The sequence below is a fragment of the Hylobates moloch genome, unplaced genomic scaffold (genome assembly GCF_009828535.3).
Source record: "Hylobates moloch isolate HMO894 unplaced genomic scaffold, HMol_V3 SCAFFOLD_26, whole genome shotgun sequence".
Taxonomy (NCBI): Eukaryota; Metazoa; Chordata; class Mammalia; order Primates; family Hylobatidae; genus Hylobates; species Hylobates moloch.
Genome location: NW_026652301.1, coordinates 2,019,269 through 2,041,659, shown reverse-complemented (window position 1 = coordinate 2,041,659; position 22,391 = coordinate 2,019,269). Strand labels below are relative to the sequence as shown.

General features: G+C 36.0%; 1 protein-coding gene across 2 annotated transcripts in view; it reads left to right on the top strand.

Moving 5' to 3' along the window:
* The window catches only part of LOC116463139 (syntaxin-binding protein 5), a 185,724-nt gene that overhangs the window by 34,942 nt on the left and 128,391 nt on the right, over positions 1 to 22,391 (top strand). For both annotated transcript variants that reach the window (XM_032146104.2, XM_032146103.2), the window contains exon 4: positions 1,410 to 1,510. In XM_032146104.2, coding sequence (XP_032001995.1) covers positions 1,410 to 1,510 — 101 coding nt within the window. The remainder of the gene's footprint in view (positions 1 to 1,409; positions 1,511 to 22,391) is intronic.

Genomic DNA, 22,391 nt, shown 5'->3' with positions numbered 1-22,391 from the left:
TGTCCTGACAGCTGTTTTAATTCTTCTGAGTAGATGAGAAACTCTTATTTTGAAAGGGGGAGACTTTACAATTTCTTACAATACCCTAAAAGATTGGTCTTGCAAATCTTTTTTGAAATTAGTGTAAATTCTGCATGTTACATCTCCTGTCTTATTCTTTCAGTGTTGATGATAGATTTCTAAGTCCTTTGAGGAAAAACATTCAGATGTCTTGATAAATCAGCTCTAGTTTAGAGAGTCTTAATTTTATTCACAATTATCACATTGCATTCACAATTTTATATCAGAATCATCTCAGAGGTTTTTCAAAATATACTTCCATAGGTCTTTGCTCTATGTCTTTGGCCGTTTTCTGTTGCTACAACTGAATACCTGAGTCTGGGTAATTTATAAAGAAAAGTTTATTTAACTTTTGATTCTGGAGGCTAGAAAGTCCAAGATTGCGCAGCTGCATCTGGCTGACTTCTGGTGAGGGCCTCATGCTGCCTCATAACATGGTAGAGAAGCAGAAAGGGAAGCTGGTGCCTGCCAGGAGAGCAAGGAGGTCAGCCTCACTTTATAACAACTCACTAGCATAAGAACTAATCCATCCTGTGAGGGAAAAAACTCACTCCCTCCCTGGAGACTGCATTAAACCCTTCACAGAGGCAGATCTTTTATGACCCAAATGAGGGATGGTTCACCACCTCTCAGCACCACTTCACTGGCAATTAAATTTCAACATGATGCGTTTTGGCATTGCATACCACATCTAAACCATAGCACCCTGGAAATTCTGATTTGTTGGGTTTGGGTGAGAATGAGCCACATAAATGATTCTCAAATACTGCCAGGCCTTTTCTTCCCTATAAATAATAACATTTAGTTGTATCAGATATTTTAACATTCTAAATTAGTCAGATTTCAAACCTTCAGACATGGAGGTTACAGTGTGCCAAATGCTATGTTTATTTCCCGTACCATTCTAGTAGTAGAATTATGATCTGGGTATAGTACTTCCATAAGAATTTGTCTTAAGCCAAATGAAATGAGGAGGTTACTTCATACCATATTTTGCTCTGCTAATCAAGGAAGTATGTATAATAGTTACAAAGTAACTTACAGTCTGACCTCTAATTTTAAATAACTAGATCTTAACCATACTATTCCACTATATTCTAGTATACTTTTGGCTTATAAGATACTAAATTATACTTTAAATTATTGAAGAAGTTAACATATTTACATACATGTAATACATGTACACTTTTTACATCTGCTATTTTGAATTTGAGTGAGGCAAATGTTTCTTAGATCTAAATCTGTTGGTAGAAAGTTTTGAAATTTGGGAAGGAGATATTTCTGGCAACTATTGTGTAGAATTCATGTTTATAAAATATATATGAAATGTGTTATACTTGATTTTTAAGGGAGCTCTTGTGAGTGCCTTGGCTGATGACACCTTACACTTATGGAATTTACGTCAGAAGAGGCCTGCCATACTACATTCGCTTAAATTTTGCAGAGAAAGGTAAGAATTCTCCCAGTTATCTTATGTATAGGATGTTTACTATTATATTTTCTTGAATTTCAGTCTTTGATTTTTTGTGTGTGATGGACCTTATGCACAATCTAAAAACTGATTCAGAAACTTCAAAGGATATACAGTAAAAGCAAGATTGCTTCTTTTTTAGACCCATCTTACTTTCTTCAGGCAACCACATAAATTTCTTTTGTGTCCTTCTGGAAGGATTTACAGTGTATGTATAAAAGAAAAAATCTCGGTATAGCTCCCCTGCTTTTTTTTGCATAAAAGGGAAGCGATTACATATTCTTTCTAGAACTTGTATTTACTTAACATATCCCATAGATTGTTTCATATCAGCACATTTAAATCTCCTGAATCATTTTCATAACTGCATAATATTCTGTTCTGTATAAGTGCCATAATTTATTCAGCCAGTCCTCATCAGTGGACACATAATGATTTTTAGCCTGCTGTTCATTTTACTCTGTTGTGATGTTATGTTACATATGTCTTTGTCTACATATAAGGGTATATCCGTAAGATAAATTTGTAGTAGTAGGTTAGCTTCGTCATAGAAATCTCTTCTAATATGACTTGTGAATTTGGGGCTTTGATTGGAAAAACTTTTTCACCCCAATTTTTTAACCATCGTCCCCTATGTGTTTTTGTAGTACTCTTTTTTTTTTTTTTTTTTCTGAGACATAGTCTTGCTCTGTCGCCCAGGCTGGAGTGCAGTGGCACAATCTGGGCTCACTGCAACCTCTGCCCCCCAGGTTCAAGCGATTCTCGTGCCTCAGCCACCTGAGTAGCTGGGACTACAGCATGCACCACAACACCCGGCTAATTTTTGTATTTTTAGTAGAAACGGAGTTTCGCCATGTTGGCCAGGCTGGTCTTGAACTCCTGACCTCAAAGTGATCTGCCCGCCTCAGCCTCCTGAAGAGCTGGGATTACAGGCATGAGCCACCAAGCCTAGCCTTTGTAGTACTCTTAAAGTTTTATTTTTTATACTTAATCTTTGATGTATATGGAACTTATTTTGGCATGAAATATGAGTAAGGATATAGTCCCTTCCCTCAATAGTTTTTAGAGACATATATTGTTTATTTTATATACATGTGTAGTTGTATATATGTATGTATATAATATTTATGTAGTTAGCATTAAAAGCACAATCTTTTTTAATATATATTTTGAGGAAATTTTTAAAATTTTGAATCTTGTAGGAATTCCAAAAGGGAAGTACTTGATACTTTTATTTTAATTTCTAAGGAAAAGTTGATTTGTTTTCTTAAGTGGCTACTTTTTTCCAGTCAAGTTTTAGTTTTTAATGTCTAAAATTTTGATTAAAACCTGTTGACAATAAAGGCGGGAGAAGAGAATGTGAGAACAATATAGTTATAACAACTGTACAGTAGAGGTAAGAAGTGTGAACTTGAAGTAGAGGAAGGAAACCTGTGAGTTCTAGGGCTTTATCTTAGACTGTCTTATTTGATTCTCATGACATTTCATGGAATTAGTGAGAAACGTGGTTTGGGAGAAACGAAACTTGGAATAAGGCAAAGGGTAAAAAGCAAGCATAGAGACTAGAGAGTTGGGAGATCTAAGGAAAAATCGGTACAATCACAGCTAAGTCATGACGAGGTGACTGGTGACTTTTTTGACATAGTAGGTACTTAGTAAGTATTTGATTGTTAAACAGAAAATGGGATATCTTGAAGTTTGTAGTTGTAGTCTTCGGTCTGTCTCTCTATTTCTAACTCTTACTGTATTATGATATCCAAAAAAGGGAACCATATCACATTTCTTTAATTTTAACTTGCACAGTTTTTAAATTAACAGACTTTATTTTTAGAACAATTTTAGATTTATAGAATAATTGAGCAGATACTACAGAGAATTTCCATATACCTCATATACCACCCTCATTCCCCCAACTCAATCCCCCCATTCATGGTGTTCTCTGATAGTAACATGCATTAGTGTGTTAAGTTTGTCACAATTAATGAACCAAAATTGATACATTGTTGTTAACTAATGTTCATAACATAATAAGGTTCACTATTTGTGTTGAACAGTTCTGTGTATTTTGACAAATGCATAATGTCATGTATCTACCATTACAGTATCATGTGGAATAGTTTTACTGACCTAAAAACCAGTATGTGTCACCTGTTTATCCATGCTCTTTCTCTAATCCTCAACCCCTGTCAGCCACTGATCTGTTTCCTGTCTGTGTAGTTTTTGCTTTTTCCGAAATGTCATATATATAGCCATGTGTTGCATAACGATGTTACACTCAGTGACAATTGTATATATGATGGTGGTCCCAAAAGATTATAATGGAGCTGAAATACTCCTATAGCTTAGGGATGTTATAGCTGTCATAACATCATAGCATCTTAGTGCAATACATTATTCACGTGTTTGTAGTAATGCTAGTATAAACTAACCTATTGTGCTACCAGTTGTCTAAAAGTATAGCACATATAATTGTGTACAGTACATAATATTTGATAATGATAACGAATGACTATGTTACTGTCTTGTATATTTATTAGAATATACATTTTATTATTTTAGAGTTTATTCCTTCTACTTATTTAAGAAAAACAGCCTCAGGCAGGTCCTTCAGGAAATATTCCAGAAAGCATTGTTATCACAGGAGATGATCGCTCCATGTGTGTTACTGTCCCTGAAGACCTTCCAGTGGGACAAGATCTAGAGGTGGAAGGCACGGTGAGATTGATGATCCTGATCCTGTGTAGGCCTAGGCTAATGTGTGTGATTGTGTCTTAGTTTTTTTTAAAAAAAAAAAGTTTAAAAAGTAAAAGTAAAAATAAATTAAAAATATAAAAAAGCTTATGGAATAAAGATATAAAGAAAAAATATTTTTGTATAGTTTTACATTGTGTTTGTAAGTGAAGGGTTATTATAAAAGGGTCAAAAAGTTAAAACATTTAAAATGTTTATGAAGTAAAAAAGTTTACAGTAAGCTGAGGTTAATTTATTATTGAAGAAAGAAATTTTTTAAAATAAATTTAGTCTGGACTAAGTGTCCAGTATTTATGAAGTCTACACTAGGGTACAGTAATGTCCTAGGCCTTCACAGTCACTTGCCACTCACAGACTCACCCAGAGCAACTTCCATTCCTGCAAGCTCCATTCATGATAACTGCCCTCTATAGGTGTACTATTTTTTAATCTTTTATACTACATTTTTACTGTATCTTTTTATGTTTAGATACACAGATACTTAACCTTTGTGTTACAGTTGCCTACAGTATTCAATATGTAATACACAGTAACATGCTTTCCAGGTTTGTAGCTTAGGAGCAATAGGCTGTACTATACAGCCTAGGTGTGTAGTAGGCTATACCATCTAGGTTCCTATGCTCTATGATGTTCACGCAATGTTGAACTCACCTGCTGATGAGTTTCTTAGAACATAGCCATCTGTAAGTGACACATGACTGTAATTGGAATCATACATATAGCATGTAGCTTTTTTAGACTATCTTCTTTCACTGAGCAATATGCATTTAATGTTACTAGTCTTCTGGCTTGCTAAATCATTTCTTTTTATCAGTAACAGTTTGTATTTCCATTCACCTGTTGAAGGATATCTTAGTTTTTGCTTTTTTTGGCCATTATGAATAAAGCTGTTATAAATATTCACATGCAGTTTTTTTGTGGATGTACATTTTCAACACAGTTGGATACCTGGGAGTGCTATTGCTGGATCATATGCTAGACTATCTTTGGCTTTGTGAAAACTGCCAAGCTGTCTTCCTTAATGGCTATACTATTTTGCATTCCCACTAGTATTGAGTAAGAGGTCCTTTTGCTCCATATCCTTACTAACATTTGGTATTGCCAGTTTATGGACGTTAGCCATTTTAATACGTGTGTAGTGTTACCTCATTGTTACTTTAATTTGCAGTTCCCTAGTGACACATAATATGGGTTATCTTTTCATATTCTTCTTTGTTTCACGTGCTGCTTTGATGAGTTGTCCAGATTTTTTGCCCATTTTTAAGTTGGGCTGTTTATTTCTTATTGATAAGTTTTAATAATTCTTTGTATGTTTTGGGTACCTTTACCAGATAGGTATTTTACAAATATCTTGTCCTAGTCTGTGACTTTTATTTTTATTCTCTGCACAGTGTCTTTGTAGAGCAGATATTTCCTATTTAATAAAGTTTAGCTGATTAATTTTTCTTTCAGAGATTACACTTTTGCTGTTTGTATCTAAAGCATCCGTCACCAAACTCAACATCACTACCTAGATTTCCTCCTGTGTTATGTTGTAGAAGTTTTAGAGTTTTGCATTTTACATTTAGGTCTGTGATCCATGTTGATTTAAATTTTTTGAAATATGTAAGTTCTATGTCTAGAGTTTTTTTCTTTTCTTTTTTTTTTTTTTTTTGCTTATGATTGTCCAGTTGTTCCAGCACCATTTGTTGAAAAGATTATCTGTTTCCCATTGAATTGTATTTGCTCCTTTATCAGAGAGCAATTTACTGTATTTAAGTAGATCTGTTTCTGGTTCTCTATTCTGTTTAAGATAGATCAATTGATCTATTTGTCTGTTATTTTTCTAATACAATCAGCTTTTTGTATCTATGGGACCCACATCTGGATTCAACCATCAGCAGACTGAAAATATTTGGGGGAAAAATAAAAAGATAATAAAAATAAAAATACAAGATAACAATCATTTACTTAGCGTTTAAATTGTATTAAATATTAGGAGTAATCAAGAGATTATTTAATGTGCATAGGATGTGCATAGGCTATATGCAGATACGATACAGTTTTATATAAGGGACTTGAGCGTTATTGGATTTTGGTATCTGAGGGGCTTCTGTAACCAGTCCCCCACAGATATGAAGGGATGACTGATTGACTTGATTACTGTATTTTTATAGCAAGTCTTGAAGATGGGTAGTGTCAGCCCTCCAACTTTAGTCTTCTTGTTCAGTATGATTTTGACTATTGTGGGTTTTATGCCTTTTCATATAAACTTTAGAATCAGTTTGTCAGTATCCACACAATAGCTTGCTGGGATTTTGATTTGGCTTTTTGAAAGAGGACTATTGACTTTATTTAGCATTTACTTATTTTGTACTTTTAACATTTTTACGTCTCTGAAATTGCAATGTTTTTATTAATGAATGGTGTCTTATGATTAATTGAAAATGTTTTGTGAATTTTATTAATACTAAATAAAAATAATGGCATACCCTAGAGTCAATAGCATTTAGAATCAGTGAAATATAGTATTTGGTGATTTTGAAATTACATGAAATGACAGTTTGTAATTAATTTGAAGCATTTGTAGTGGACTTTCTGATTATGAGTTTTATGACCTACCAGTGGTTTTCCTTCAACACTTTGAAGTTGCTATTCCACGATTTTCTGCCCTCCTTTTTTGTTTGTATGAGAAATTAGTGGTTATTTGAATTTTTACTCCCGTGTGTGAAATGAGTCCTGTTTCTCTGGCTGCTTTCAAAATTATCACTTTATCTTTGGTTTTTAGCACTTCGACAATGATATGCGTAGCTATTATTTTCTTCATATTTATACTGCTTGAGGTTTGCTGAGCTGCCTTTTTTTTTTTTTTTGAGAGGGAATCTTGGTCTGTTGCCCAGGCTGGAGTTCAGTGGCGTGATCTTGGCTCACTGCAACCTCTGCCTCCTGGGTTCAAGTGATTCTCCTGAGCCTCACGAGTAGCTGGGATTACAGGTGCCCACCACCACGCCCGGCTAATTTTTGTTTGAATTGAAGGCACTATCTCCAAATACTGTCACATTGGGTACTGGGGGTTAGGACTTCACCATATAATTGAGGAGGGCAGCACACAATTCAGCTGTAAAAGACAAGTAGGCTAAAACCAACCAGGATGCAAGATGGAATTTTTTTAAATCAGCAAACAAAAGAAAAAGTAAATATACTTGGAAAGTTGAGGAAAAACATACAATTTTAAATATCCTCCTTAATTAGCATGTAGCTTATTATACCAATTGCCAGATTCAGCTCAGGAATTTGTCTGCTGTATAATTTTTATCACAGGGACAAATTTGCCAATAGTAGTAGCTACAGCATCTCTATCTTCTGTAGCCTGAAAGGAATTGGTAGCAGCAGTATGTCATAGTAGAATACTAGAGGTGTGTACATTACTTACCCATCCTCTGTTACAGATTGAATTGTTTTCCCAAAAAAGATAATCTTGAAGTCCTAACCTCTGGTACCTATGAATGTGACCTTAGTTAGAAACGGGGTCTTGGCAGATGTAGTCAAGTTAATATGAGATTATTAAGGTGGAGACTAAGCTGGTGTCCACATAAGAAGAGGTGAAGAGACACAGACACAGAAACTCAGAGAATACCACGTGATGAAGGAGGTAGAAACTGAGTGATGCAGCTATAAGCCAAGGAATGCAAAGGATAGCTGCCAATACCAGCAACCAGGGGAGAGGCATGTAACAGATTCTCCCCTAGAGCCCTCAGGGAGGGCAGCGCCCTGCTGACACCTTGATCTCAGACTTCTAGCCTGCAGAACTGTGAGAGAATCAATTCCTGTTGTTTTAAGCCACCCATGCTGTGGTGATTTGTTTTAGCAGCTCTAGGAAACACATATCACCTTTGTTTCTCTTCCTTGATATTGGTGAGCCTTGTTAATATGTGCCATTAGGTTTATACATGCAAAAGAGAGGTTCTTTGCTCCCATAAAAACTGAGAATTTGATAAGTAAAATAGATAAGTTGCAGTATCGGAATATGTTCCATTTAGCTTATACGTTGTTTTTTCCTTTAAAGAAGTTTAAATAGGAGCAAGTCATGGGTTGATAAGAAGCTACAACTGTCTTCTAGTCTTTTTTCATCACCATGAGTTAGTATGACCAGTATTCTCAATCACGTTAAGTTTTTGCATAAGTTTATAACTAACGATATGTGAAGCATTTTAAGAGTGAAAACTAAATTATATGTGGACTTTTTTAGGACCTAATATTATTGTCTAATATTTATACCTCTTGATTTATATAATGCTTTATTGTTTGTAAAACCTTTTCACATAAATAATTATTTATTCTCAGGGGTTAAAATTTCCCTTAATGAAATTTTATAGAATATTTTCCCCTGTAAGTATGTTAAACACCTGAAAAGCTGAATCTTGTTATTAAAGTTAATATATTTCTAAAGACATATTTTTTCTTTATTCTAATACTCTGATTTACAGTTTCTATATGATTTTTATTATTTGATGATAGATGCATCATTGTTTAGAGAATAACATAAGTGTGCTTTCATTCTAAAGTAATGAAAGGGAAGGAAAATTATTATATGAAATACATTCATAATCAAGATTTTATAACTTAAATATCAATGGAGAATTCATGTTCAAAGTCCTCTCATGGAAAAAAAACACTGTATGACAAATGAAGTTAATCTGTTCAGATTCCAGCATAGCGAGGGGAGATTTGGTGCTTATAATGTACTGTAGCAATGAGTTGACACCCTAGCATCAGATTTTCCCAGTATCATAAATAAATGTATATAGAAACAAAAACTCATTTATTACATTATACCCTTATTTTATTACAGTACTGTGCTTTGCATATTTATTATAAAGCTTGTAATTTGCTCAGTATCCACATAAATAGGACATAACCTTAGACAGTTGTAAAAGAGTGTTTGGCTGAGTACCAGCCCCCAAAATATCTATACAGGTCTTAATAAGATTTTGAATTAACTAATTGTACATGTTGAACAAGGAAAAAATTAATCACAGTGTTGAAACAAAGACCCAGAATTATAGTTTCTCTGGTAGTCGCATAATATTATCAAAATACTTTTCTTTGAAAACAGCTTAATGAAAAGTGTACAGGCATTAGAAATGAGAGTGATTTGATGGGATGAAATTAAGGACTAGAACATAGGCATGTTATGGTGCCCAATCCTGTTGGGAAGACGGGGGGATCTACTACCCTGGACCTAATTCTGATCTACAAAGAGAATTGGTTGGTGATATGGAAATGATGAGTCATCTTGGAAATTCTAGGTATAGAGTATCACGTATTCAAGCACAATTTTAAAATAAAAGAAAAATTCTCTTAATATTCAGAGGAAAGACAGTTATGATTTGATAAATTTGAAACCGTTAAAGGAAAGATGTTCAGGCAGTATTGGATCACCTCCTAGAATAAAATTATCCATAGTAAGGAGTCTCTTTGAATACCTTTACCCTTTTCCTTGTCAAAATTTCTCCTACAATTTTGCATCTTTTAATTTGTTTCAATATTGTGATTAATTTTGTCCTTGTTTAACTTGTGCAGTTAATTTAAAATCTTTGTTATACTTATATAGATTTTTAGGGGCTGGTACTCAGCAAAACACTCTTTTACAACTTCCTGACAGGAATTTCTTCTGTCAAGGAAAAGGGGAGATATATTTAAAGAGACTGTTCTAGTTCCAAAAGGACCTTACAATGTATTAAAGGTATAAAAAGATTATATAAAAAGACATTAAAAGATTATATGGAAGGAGGAGGTATATAACCAAAGGCGAATATAAGAGTACTTAGCTTGGCTGGGTGCGGTGGCTGAAGCCTGTAATCCCAGCACTTTGGGAGGCCAAGGTGGGCAGATCACCTGAGGTCAGGAGTTCAAGACCAGACTGGCCAACATGGCGAAACCCCGTCTCTACTAAAAATAACAAAAATTAGCCAGGCGTCGAAGTGGGTGCCTGTAATCCCAGCTACTCGGGAGGCTGAGGCGGGAGAATTGCTTGAACCCGGGAAGCAGTGGTTGCAATGAGGTGAGATCACACCACTGCACTCCAGCCTGGGCGGCAAAGTGAGACTCCATCTCAAAAAAAAAAGAAAAAAACTACTTAGCTCTGCCAATGAACCAATAAACAGGATGAGCTTTTTATTAATGCATGAATAGCTTACATTAGAGATGCAAATGTGTATTACAATATGAGTGAATGTTATTTTAGAGGTTTATATGAAAACATATGATGAAATAATTGAGTTTGTTTTTTTTTTAAAGAAGGCACAAGTCAGTCATCAGGAAAATGCAGACTAAAACGACAACTACTCATCAGAATGGCTAAAATGTTAGTTAGATTGTGATGCAGCCGGAGCTTCTCATAACTTACTATATGAGTTTTAAGTGTTGCAGTCATTTCAGAAGTTTCTTGGGCAGTATTCACATCCTCCATGACCCAGCAATTTTACTCCTAAACATATACCTGTGGTAGGCAGAAGTCTAAGATGGGCCCCAAGGTATCTACCCTTTGATGTGCACATACCTATTCCTTGTTAATTAATCAGACACTTACCTTGGTGAAGGCATTTTGCCAGATGTATTTCAGTTCCCAAATTAGTTGGGAACTGAAGATGATCCTCAGTAGAATACGAAGGATCCTCAGTAAACCTAATATGAAGGAGTATGATAGAAAAGCACATATTGCCCAAAACAAGCTGTTTGTAGGACTCAGTACTTAAGTCTTTTGCTAGGGAGAGGCTGGAGAAAGTGGTTCTGTTGTATAGTGGGAGAACAGAATGCTTAACAGAATTGTCCCCTATACAGTATGTAAGTGATTAACTTGGGTATTTAGCTGAAGAGATTTCCAAGGAAAGTATTGAAGGTGCGAACCAATTCTTCTTGCTGCTTTATAATAAAATGCAAGAGGAGAGAGAAATTGAGTGAAGAAGTTTTAAAGGAACCAGAACTTGACAATTTGGGGAATTCCTACTGTGATGCAGCTGGCGAAAGAGAGATTGTTTCTAAAAGTGTGGCACAGAGAAAAATGTGAGAGTGCACCTGTATAATTTTTCACTAAAAACCCCTTAAAGACCAAAAGGTCAGAGCATTCAGTCACACAGAGGGCCCTTTTTAAGAGATTAACAGTGTACTCCACAGATCTTTTCAAGAAACCAGAGCATCTAGAAAGTTTTTAAAAGTATCATCCCACAGGCATTTCAGCAGGAGCCAAAATAGAGAAAGGGTTATCCGAAAAAAGATTTGTGAGTGTGACTTTTGTCTAATGGAGTAAAACCCAATAAAATATATTTAAGACCTGCAAGTTTCTTGAGAAGATTGCATCAGTAGAAACATTGCCAGCTTGGACTGAAAAGGACAGAGAGAGTACAAAATAAAAGGAAGCTGTAGCCAGAAGCAGGCTGATAAAAGAACTCAGCTGCAAATAAGTGGTAACTTACATGAAAAAGGAACAATGATTAAGAGAGTAGATCTTAGACCCACAGAGAATTATTCCTTGGCCTTGAATCCTAAGAAAAATCCACCATTTGCCAAAACAAATTTCAAGACTGTTATGGACTAATAAACTCCTTTTTACCTTCCACTTTCTCTCAGTTTCAATGGGAATTTGTATACAGTCAGCCTTTCATATCTGTAGGTTGTGTATCCCTGGACTCAACCAACTATGGCTTGAAAATATTTGGGGAAAAATACAAATTAAAAAAACTTAGTATATTTGCATTGCACTTACATTGTATTGGCATTATAAGTAATCTAGAAATGATTTAAAGTATATAGGAAGATTTGTGTAGGTTATATGCAAATATTATACGATTTTATATGAGGGACTTGAATATCTTTGCATTTTGGTATTCATGGGGCTCCTGGAACCAATCCCCCATGGATACCAAGGGAGAACTGTAACCGGTAACCTATATCCATCCCACCTCTGCATGCTGGGTGTGTTTGGGAGCAGATAATTTTTTTTCTTTGGTTACTCTAGGACAGAGAAATTAATAGAAAAATCGTATTCCATTGTTGGATGTATCATGACAGTTCTACTCTTTTATTGGTATCTAATTTATTAATATCAATTTTTATATCTGTTCTTCTCCCTACTTCTTGTATTTAAAATCAAAATTCATTTATTTGCTTAAGAATAAATGCTTTAGGAGAATTGCTTGAACCTGGGAGGTGGAGGTTGCAGCAAGCCGAGATCACATCACTGCACTCCAGCCTGGGCAACAAGAGTGAAACCCTGTCTCAAAAAAAAAAAAAAGGCCGAATAGAAACAGCTCCAATCTGCAGCTCCCAGCAAGATCAACACAGAAGGGAGGTGATTTCTGCATTTCCAACAGAGGTACCAGCTCATCTCATTGGGATTGGTTAGACCATGGGTGTAGCCCACAGAGAGTGAGCTGAAGCAGGGTGTGGCGTTGCCTTACCCAGAAGCGGAAAGGGTCAGGAAACTCCCTCCCCTAGCCACGGGAAGCCATGAGGTATGGTGCCGTGAGGGACCGTGCATTTCAGCCCAGATACTATGCTTTTCCCACAGTATTCACAACCCACAGACCAGGAGATTCCCGTGGGTGCCTATACCACCAGGGCCTTGGGTTTCCAGCACAAAACTGGCCAGCTGTTTGGGCAGATACCGAGCTAGCTACAGGAGTTTTTTTTCATACCCCAGTGGCACCTGAAATGCCAGCGAGACAGAACCGTTCACTCCCCTGGAAAGGGGGCTGAAGCCAGGGAGCCAAGTGGTCTAGCTCAGCAGATCCCATCCCCACAGAGCCCAGCCAGACTGCCTCTCTGGATTTCTCCTCTCTGGGTAGGGCATCTCTGAAAGAAAGGCTGCAGCCTCAGTCAGGGGCTTATAGATGAAACTCCCATCTCCCTGTGACAGAGCACCTGGGTAAAGGAGCGGCTGTGGGTGCAGCTTCAGCAGACTTAAACATTCCTGCCTGCCGGCTCTGAAGAGAGCAGCAGATCTCCTAGCACAGTGCTCAAGTTCTGCTAAGGGACAGACTGCCTCCTCAAATGGATCCCTGACCCCCATGTATCCTTACTGGGAGACACCTCCCAGCAGGGGTCGACAGACTCCTCATGTAGGAGAGCTCTGGCTGGCATCTGGCGGGTGCCCCTTCTGGGATGAAGCATCCAGAGGAAGGAACAGGCAGTAATCTTTGCTGTTCTTCAGCCTCTGCTGGTGATACCCAGGCAAACAGGGTCTGGAGTGGACCTCCAGCAAACTCCAGCAGACCTGCAGCCTGACTGTTAGAAGGAAAACTAACAAACAGAAAGGAATAGCATCAACATCAACAAAAAGGGCATCCACACAGAAACACCATCTTAAACTTACCAACATCAAAGACCAAAGGTAGATAAATCAACAAAGATGAGGAAAAACCAGCGCAAAAAGGCTGAAAATTCCAAAAACCAAAATGTCCCTTCTCCCTCAAAGGATTACAACTCCTTGCCAGCAAGGGAACAAAACTGGACAGAGAATGAGTTTGACGAATTGACAGAAGTAGATTTCAGAAGGTGCATAATAACAAACTTCTCAGAGCTAAAGGAGCGTGTTCTAACCCAATGCAAGGAAGCTAAGAACCTTGAAAAAAGGTTAGAGGAATTGCTAACTAGAATAACCAGTTAAGAGAAGAACATAAATGACCTGACAGAGCCGAAAAGCACAGCATGAGAACTTCATGAAGCGTACACAAGTATCAATAGCCAAATCGATCAAGTAGAAGAAAGGATATCAGGGATTGAAGATCAACTTAAAGAAATAAAGCATGACGACAAGATTAGAGAAAAAAGAAAGAAAAGGAATGAACAAAGCCTCTAAGAAATGTGGGACTATGTGAAAAGACCAAACCTATGTTTGATTGGTGTACCTAAAAGTGATGGGGAGAATGGAACCAAGTGGAAAAACACTCTTCAGGATATTATCCAGAAGAACTTCCCCAACCTAGCAAGACAGGCCAACATTCAAATTCAGGAAATTCAGAGAACACCACAAAGATACTCCTCGAGAAGTGCAATCCCAAGACACATAATTGTCAGATTCACCAATAACAAGTTCTGAAATTGAGGCAGTAATTAATAGCCTACCAAACAAAGAAAGCCCAGGACCAAATGGATTCACAGCCAAATTCTACCAGAGATACAAAGAGAAGCTAGTACCCTTCCTTCTGCAACTATTCCAAACAATAGAAAAAGAGAGACTCCTCTCTAACTCATTTTATGAGGCCAGCCATCACCCTGATACCACAACCTTTCAGAGACACAACAAAAAAAAAATTTCAAGACAATATCCTTGATGAAAATTGAGGCAAAAATCCTCAATAAAATACTGGCAAACCAAATCCAGCAGCACATCAAAAAGCTTATCCACCATGATCAAATCAGCTTCATCCCTGGGATGCAAGGCTGGTTCAACCTACGCAAATCAATAAAACTAATCCATCACACAAACAGAACCTATGAAAAAAACCATGATTATCTCAATAGATGCAGAGAAGGCCTTCGACAAAATTCAACACCTCTTCGTGCTAAAAACTCTCAATAAACTAGGTATTGATGGAACGTATCTCAAAATAATGGCTATTTATGAGAAACCTATAGCCAACATCATACTGAATGGGCAAAAGCTGGAAGCATTCCCTTTGAAAACCAGCACAAGACAAGGATGCCCTCTCTCCCCACTCCTGTCCAACATAGTATTGGAAATTCTGGCCGAGGCAATCAGGCAAGAGAAAGAAATAAAGGATATTCAGATAGGAAGAGAGAAAGTCAAATTGTCTCTGTTTGTAGATGACATGATTGTATATTTAGAAAACCCCATCGTCTCAGCCCAAAATCTCCTTAAGCTGATAAGCAACTTCAGCAAAGTTTCAGGATACAAAATCATTGTGCAAAAATCATAAGCATTCCTAGACAAATAGAGACAAACAGAGAGCCAAATCATAAGTGAAATCCCATTCACCATAGCTACAAAGAGAATAAAATACCTAGGAATATAACTTACAAGGGATGTGAAAGACCTCTTCAAGGAGAACTGCAAACCACTCCTCAAGGAAATAAGAAAGGACACAAACAAATGGAAAACATCCATGCTGATGAATAGGAAGAATCAATATCGTGAAAATGGCCATACTGCCCAAAGTAATTTATAGATTCAGTGCTGTCCCCATCGAGCTACCATTGACTTTCTTCACAGAATTAGAAAAAAACTTTAAATTTTATATGGAACCAAAAAGCCTGTATAGCCAAGACAATCCTAAGCAAAAAGAACAAAGTTGGAGGCATCACGCTACCTGACTTCAAACTATTCTACAAGGCTACAGTAACCAAAATAGCATGGTACTGGTACCAAAACAGATACATAGACAGATCTTCCAATGTAACAGAACAGAGGCCTCAGAAACAACCCACACATCTACAACCATCTGATCTTTGACAAACCTGACAAAAACAAGCAATGGGGAAAGGATTCTCTATTTAATAAATGGTGTTGGGAAAACTGGATAGCCATATGCAGAAAACTGAAACTGGACCCCTTCCTTATACCTTATACAGAAATTAACTCAAGATGGATTAAAGACTTTAAGGTAAGACCTAAAACCATAAAAACCGTAAAAGAAAACCTATTCAAAACCATTCAGGACATAGGCATGGGCAAAGACTTCGTGACTAGAACACCAAAAGCAATGGCAACAAAAGCCAAAATTGACAAATGGGATCTAATCACACTGAAGAGCTTCTGCAGAGCAAAAGAAACTGTCATCAGAGTGAACAGGCAGCCTACAGAATGGGAGAAGATTTTTGCAGTCTATCCGTCTGGCAAAGGGCTAATATCCAGAATCTACAAAGAACTTAAACAAATTTACAAGAAAAAAACAACCCCATCAAAAAGTGGGCAAAGGATATGAACAGACACTTCTCAAATGAAGACATTTATGCAGCCAACAAATGTATGAAAAAAAGATCATCATCACTGGTCATTAGAGAAATGCAAATCAAAACCACAATGAGAGATATCATCTCACACCAGTTAGAATGGTGATCATTAAAAAGTCAGAAAACAACAGATGGTGGAGAGGATGTGGAGAAATAGGAAGGCCTTTACTTTGTTGGTGGGAGTGTAAATTAGTTCAACCATTGTGGAAGACAGTATGGTGATTCCTGAAGGATCTACAACCAGAAATACCATTTGACCCAGCAATCCCATTACTGGGTATGTACCCAAAGGATTATAAATCATTTGACTGTAAAGACAAATGCACACATGTTTATTGCAGCACTATTCACAATAGTAAAGACGTGGAACCAACCCAAATGCCCATCAATGATAAGACTGGATAAAGAAAATGTGGCACATATACACCATGGAATACCATGCAGCCATAAAAAAGGATGAGATTATGTCCTTTGCAGGGACATGAATGAAGCTGGAAACCATCATTCTCAGCAAACTAACACAGGAACAGAAAACCAAACACCACATTTTCTCACTCATAAGTGGGAGCTGAACAATGAGAACATAGAAGTAAACATCATACGCTGAGGCCTGTCAGAGGGTGGGAGGCTAGGGGAGGGATAGCATTAGGAAAAATACCTAATGTAGATGATGATTTGATGGGTGCAGCAAACTACCATGGCATGTGTATACCTGTGTAACAGACCTGCACATTCTGCACATGTATCCCAGAACTTAAAGTATAATTAAAAAAGAGTAAACGCTTCACAGTGATGTAATAAATATAATGAGAGAGACAGTGATAGACACAAAGGACAAAGGATAGAGATTTCAGCCTGAGAATTATAGGGTTTTCAGGGTTTGTGTATGTGTGTGTGTGTGTGTGTGTGTGTGTGTGTGTGTGTGTGTGTAGAAGACAAGAGAAAACAGTGGTAGGAGAAGTAATGATCAAAGGCATAACTGAAGAAAATTTCATAAAACTAAAATATCTTTACATTGAAAGATGTAACTCCTGGCATAATTGTTAGGTTTAAAAACACTTTGCAAATTATATTCTGATGACATTATCATCTCTGATAGAACTCAAAAAATAAAGCACTTACCTGACACTCGCATTCCCCCCCTTCCTTTTAGACATTAGTAAAAGCTATAAAGTTAAGCATGTGTCTTAAAAGTGTAAGGGTAACCATTAAAAGGATTGAAAATATAAAACATTAGGACCATTAGAGGACAAAAAAAAAAATGAAAATAAATCAGTAATGGTCAGAAAAAGACATAAAACGATGGAAATAAAAAGGACAGTTAAACGAGATGAAAGAAAGGTTAACTTAATCAGTAATGAAAATCATTGTAAATGTATGAAATTTGTTTAAAATTTTGAGATTTGCAGATTGGACTTAAAAGATACTCCACAAAACATAGCTGTAAATTGCTTATAATAGATATACTTAAAGCATAATTATGAAAAGTCTGAAAGCAAATGGAAGGAAATAGGAAAAAATGTACAGATTATACAAAAAATATATACTGTCTATATGGTGAAAATATTAAAATTATTTTGAAAGATAAAATCAAATAGCATTAGGAAAAATATCTAATGTAGATGAATGACTTCACAGGAAGGAATAATCAAATTTTAAATCATCACTTCCATCCAAATTAATTTATAAATTTAGCATTTTTAGTATTTAGTAGTGTTCCAATCAAAACTTTTAAATTGTTCATGGGACTTAATAAACTGATTTTAAAATTCATGTGGAAAAAAGAAACACCCAGAATAGTCAAGACAATTTTGCAAAAGAAGTAAGAGATGGGGGGACTTACTTTATTTGATATTGCAAATTTTTATAAAGCTCTAGAAATTAAAATAATTTACTAATTACAAGTGGCAGGCAAATAGGCCAAAACACAGTGTACAGTGTTCAGGAACGTGTATATCAAGAGAGAGACACATTTAATATATGATAGAGGTGGCTTTGCAGGCAAGAAAATGATGCAGTAAATAAAAGACACTATGACAATTCTTAGCTAAATGGGGAAGAGTGGCCTCTACCTCACAGTTAAAATAAATTGCAAGCCAATTAAATACTTAACTGAATCATCTACAGAAAAACTGAAATTAAAACATAGAAGAAAATGATGTAAGGAGTATCTGTAAGACCTTGGCAAGGAGTGCTTAGCAATATATGCAAAGCACAAGCTATGTAAGGGAGATACAGTTTTTGTATTAAAATTTGAAAGTTTTGTGCAGTATACTTACGACAGTTAAAAGATGAACCCCACCTACCAGGTACTGATGGATAAGAACAAGAACAAGAGAAAACGTAACGATGGGTCACACCTGTAATCCCAGCACTGTGGGAGTCCAAGGCTGGAGGATCACAAGATTCAGAAAAATTTATGCATCTTCCTTTTTAAAAATAACTTACTTCCCACTCAGAATTTCTCATCATATTTGTGTTTTTTATGAAAATGAAAATGTGGAAACGTATGTTCCAGGTTGTTAATAAAACTTATGGAGAGAGTAAATTTTGGGGGAGGGAGAGGCAAACAGTAAAATAAGACAAAAATTATTTAAGATAGTAAGTTTACATATATGTACAAATAGGGTGATGTGTTTATATGTGTATGTGTGTGGAGAGAGAAACTTTAAATAATAAAACATAAGCCATAGACTGTAAGGCATTTTGAATACTCCTATCCAGTAAAGTACAATAGAGGGATAATTTCATATGAAAGTGAAAAAAGAAAGTGAGATTTTTTTCATTGAAAAGTACAGTTTAACAGTGCACTGATGAATACCAGGTTACTTCAGTTTATCATAGCATTTGTTATGTAAAAATGTCCTGGCATCTTACATTCCCCAAGATAATTACAAACACATCTTTAAGAAATCCCTTATACAGCAGGAAACAGTTTTTTCATATGTTATTAATTATTTCTTTAGTTGAGACATACGATTTTCCTGTTTGATATTCACTGTTTCACCTGATATTAAGTTGATAGTTATTTTGATAGTTATTAATATTGTTATGCTAAGGTCTCATTTCACAAGAAATGTTAATATTGTGATTTATTTGGATATCTTTCTAAAAGTTTAAATTATTTTATAAAAATTAAGATATAATTAATAAGGAATATAGTAAATCAGTACAAATCTAAAACAACATATAAAGATCTCTAAAGCTTATATTGTGAAACAATATTATACTTCTGGGTGACATAGATATCAATATTTTTATAAAGTAGCTATGACAGTTTCTCAGAAAAGATATATGGGACTACAAATAAATCCTGGCAAGAGATTTATAAATTGCTTTCTCTTGACTGCTGTTTTTTAAAATATATTCCAAAAAACATATTTTTTTTTTTTTTTGAGACGAAATCTCGCTTTGTCACCCAGGCTGGAGTGCAGTGGTGCTGTCTCGGCTCACTGCAAGCTCCACCTCCCAGGTTCACACCATTCTCCTGCCTCAGCCTCCCGAGTAGCTGGGACTACAGGCGCCTGCCACTACGCCCAGCTAATTTTTTTGTATTTTTAGTAGAGACAGGGTTTCACCGTGTTAGCCAAGATGGTCTTGATCTCCTGACCTCGTGATCCGCCTGCCTCAGCCTCCCAAAGTGCTGGGATTACAGGCGTGAGCCACCGCGCTCGGCCCAAAAAACGTATTTTATAAACATTTTTTTAAATACGTTTTTTAAAATCTGTGTTCATTAATGCATGTTTAAAATTTTCATTTCATAGCAGGAGAGTACCAGGTACAATTAAGAAAATTACCAAATAATATCTGCTTCTTTCCTATTTCCTGTTTGTTTCTGGTCATTGCAAATACTGTGATAAATTGTGGAGAGACATGGAAGTTGTTATTGACTAAGGGAGATAAAATGGAAGATTATAATGCAGTGGAAAGCATAATATGAATGTAATGAAATTTTCTATGTGAAATTTTAAAGGGTAACTGGAAGAAAGATGCATCATCCTGTTTTGTGAATTTTAGGTAAAAGGTTACAAAAGAGCCAATATGAACAGATTTTCAGGATTACTAGGAAATTCCTAGGTGACAAAGAGCAAAGGAACTTTCCATTATTTTCAGAGTCACAAAGTCATGAAGCAGTCTCCCTTATTTAAGAAACATTGCTGGGTGGGTAGTCAAGAGCAAATAAAGCAAGAAAGGTCTACTTCATGAAAGACTTTCTTCCTTTTTTTTTTTTTTTTTTTTTTTTTTTTAAGGAGGGAGGGGTGGTGCAGTCATGGCTCACTGCTCAAGCAATTTCCCACCTCAAGCAATCCTCCTGCCTCAGCCTTCTGAGTAGCTGGGACTACAAGCATGAATCTCCAAACCAAGCCATACATTTCTTGTACAGACAAGTTTCTCACTATATTGCCCGGGCTCATCTTGAATTCCTAAGCTCAAGTGATCCTCCAGCCTTGGCCTCCCACAGTGCTGGAATTACAGATGTGAGCCACTGTTCCCAGCCATGAAAAGGCCTTCTGTACAATTATAAGTTAGATTCTCAACCTTTTTTCAACTTTAAATAATTAATCTAATAACATCATCTTAAGATACATTATAAGCAGGTATTTTTTGGACTATAGACTATCATATAAATTGCAGATTATTTCCTTGCTGTATTTCAATGCAGGAACAGAAACCACTGCAGATATTTTACACATAAGAGGATTTAACACAAGAACCTAGCTGTTTAAAAAAATGTTTGGAAGGGTACAGACTTACTGAGTTTTAGAACATATTGCCATAGCTTCAATTCAGGGAATAGGAAACAGGGCTGCTTTTATGATTACCACCTCTCACCACATGAAGCTCATGAGCAGACTTGGAACACTGTGTTTGGTCCCCACTGCTGCTGCTCCATAAGTGTCTTCTACCGTTCAGATCTCTGTAAACATCCTTGTCAGCAGAGAGAGCAACAGAAAGATGGTCTCTGCCTCACTTCTGCCTACACATTTCAAACACATCCAATTAGTAGAAATGTAATATCATCTAGAACCATAGCTGAAAGGAGGAGTATGTTTTAGTTTTCCAGTATCTGCAGTATAGAAGGACATATGGGAGGAAGTGCAAATCCTGCAATCCCAGCACTTTGGTACTGAGTACCAAGTGACCAAATCCTGCACACTGTGTATCTCTACCCGCTTTTTCCAGATATAGGTACCACAAAATGTCACTAAATATGGTTTCACTAAATATGGTTTAAGAAGCATTATGGTAGAAGGGAGGAAGCTATTAGAGTCTTTCAAGTAGATAATGTGAACTTTCTTGGCTTCGAAAAGATAACTCTTGTGGCAGTTTAGAATGGATTTGACGATCAATGATAGTGGTTTAAATTAGGCTCAGGACATAAGGATGGAGAAGGAGTACACTGGGAATATCTGATTGTTTTATTAATTACTATAATAGGTTCCCATATTTTGTATAGTTCACTTGCTCATTTAATAAAGACTCACTGAATACTCATTAGGTGTAAGATATTATGATATTTGCTGAGAATATAAATGAGATGACATTTTCTATTATGTTGGGTTAATCTAATGGTTAATTTCAACATTACTTAGGAAGCTGTACATATTCTGTCAAAGAAAATTGGTAATAATAAAATCTTCCAAATTTGGTGCTTGACTACATAATATTTGACAGGCTGCTGTCACAGCTGAATATTGTAGCAAATAGGATGTATGTGTTACTCCCTAGTACTTAACATTTATACATATTTTAAATTCCTTAAGCAAATACAGAACTGTCATGTTCCCAGTAACACTATTTGTAAGATACGTTTAAGTCAAGTGCAGTATAGGGATTTAGAATACAAGTTGTATTCTACAAGAATCCCCTCAGTATGCCACAAGAATACAAGTTGTATTTAATGGCATACTGAGGGGATTCAACTTCATTATCTGTGTATTTCTGTTACATTATTTCAGTCTTTTTCTTTTCTCTTGGTTCAGCTTATCCATTTTAAGGTAACTTTTCAGTCTCAATTTAATGTGCTGTTCTTATAATATTAAAATAAATAAGCTTATTAGTGTTTCCTAAGTTTTAAAGTTTCTCATGTGGGTTTCAACTATATATATTATTAAATGTTACTATTTTCAGTATAATTTTATGTTTTACTAATAGA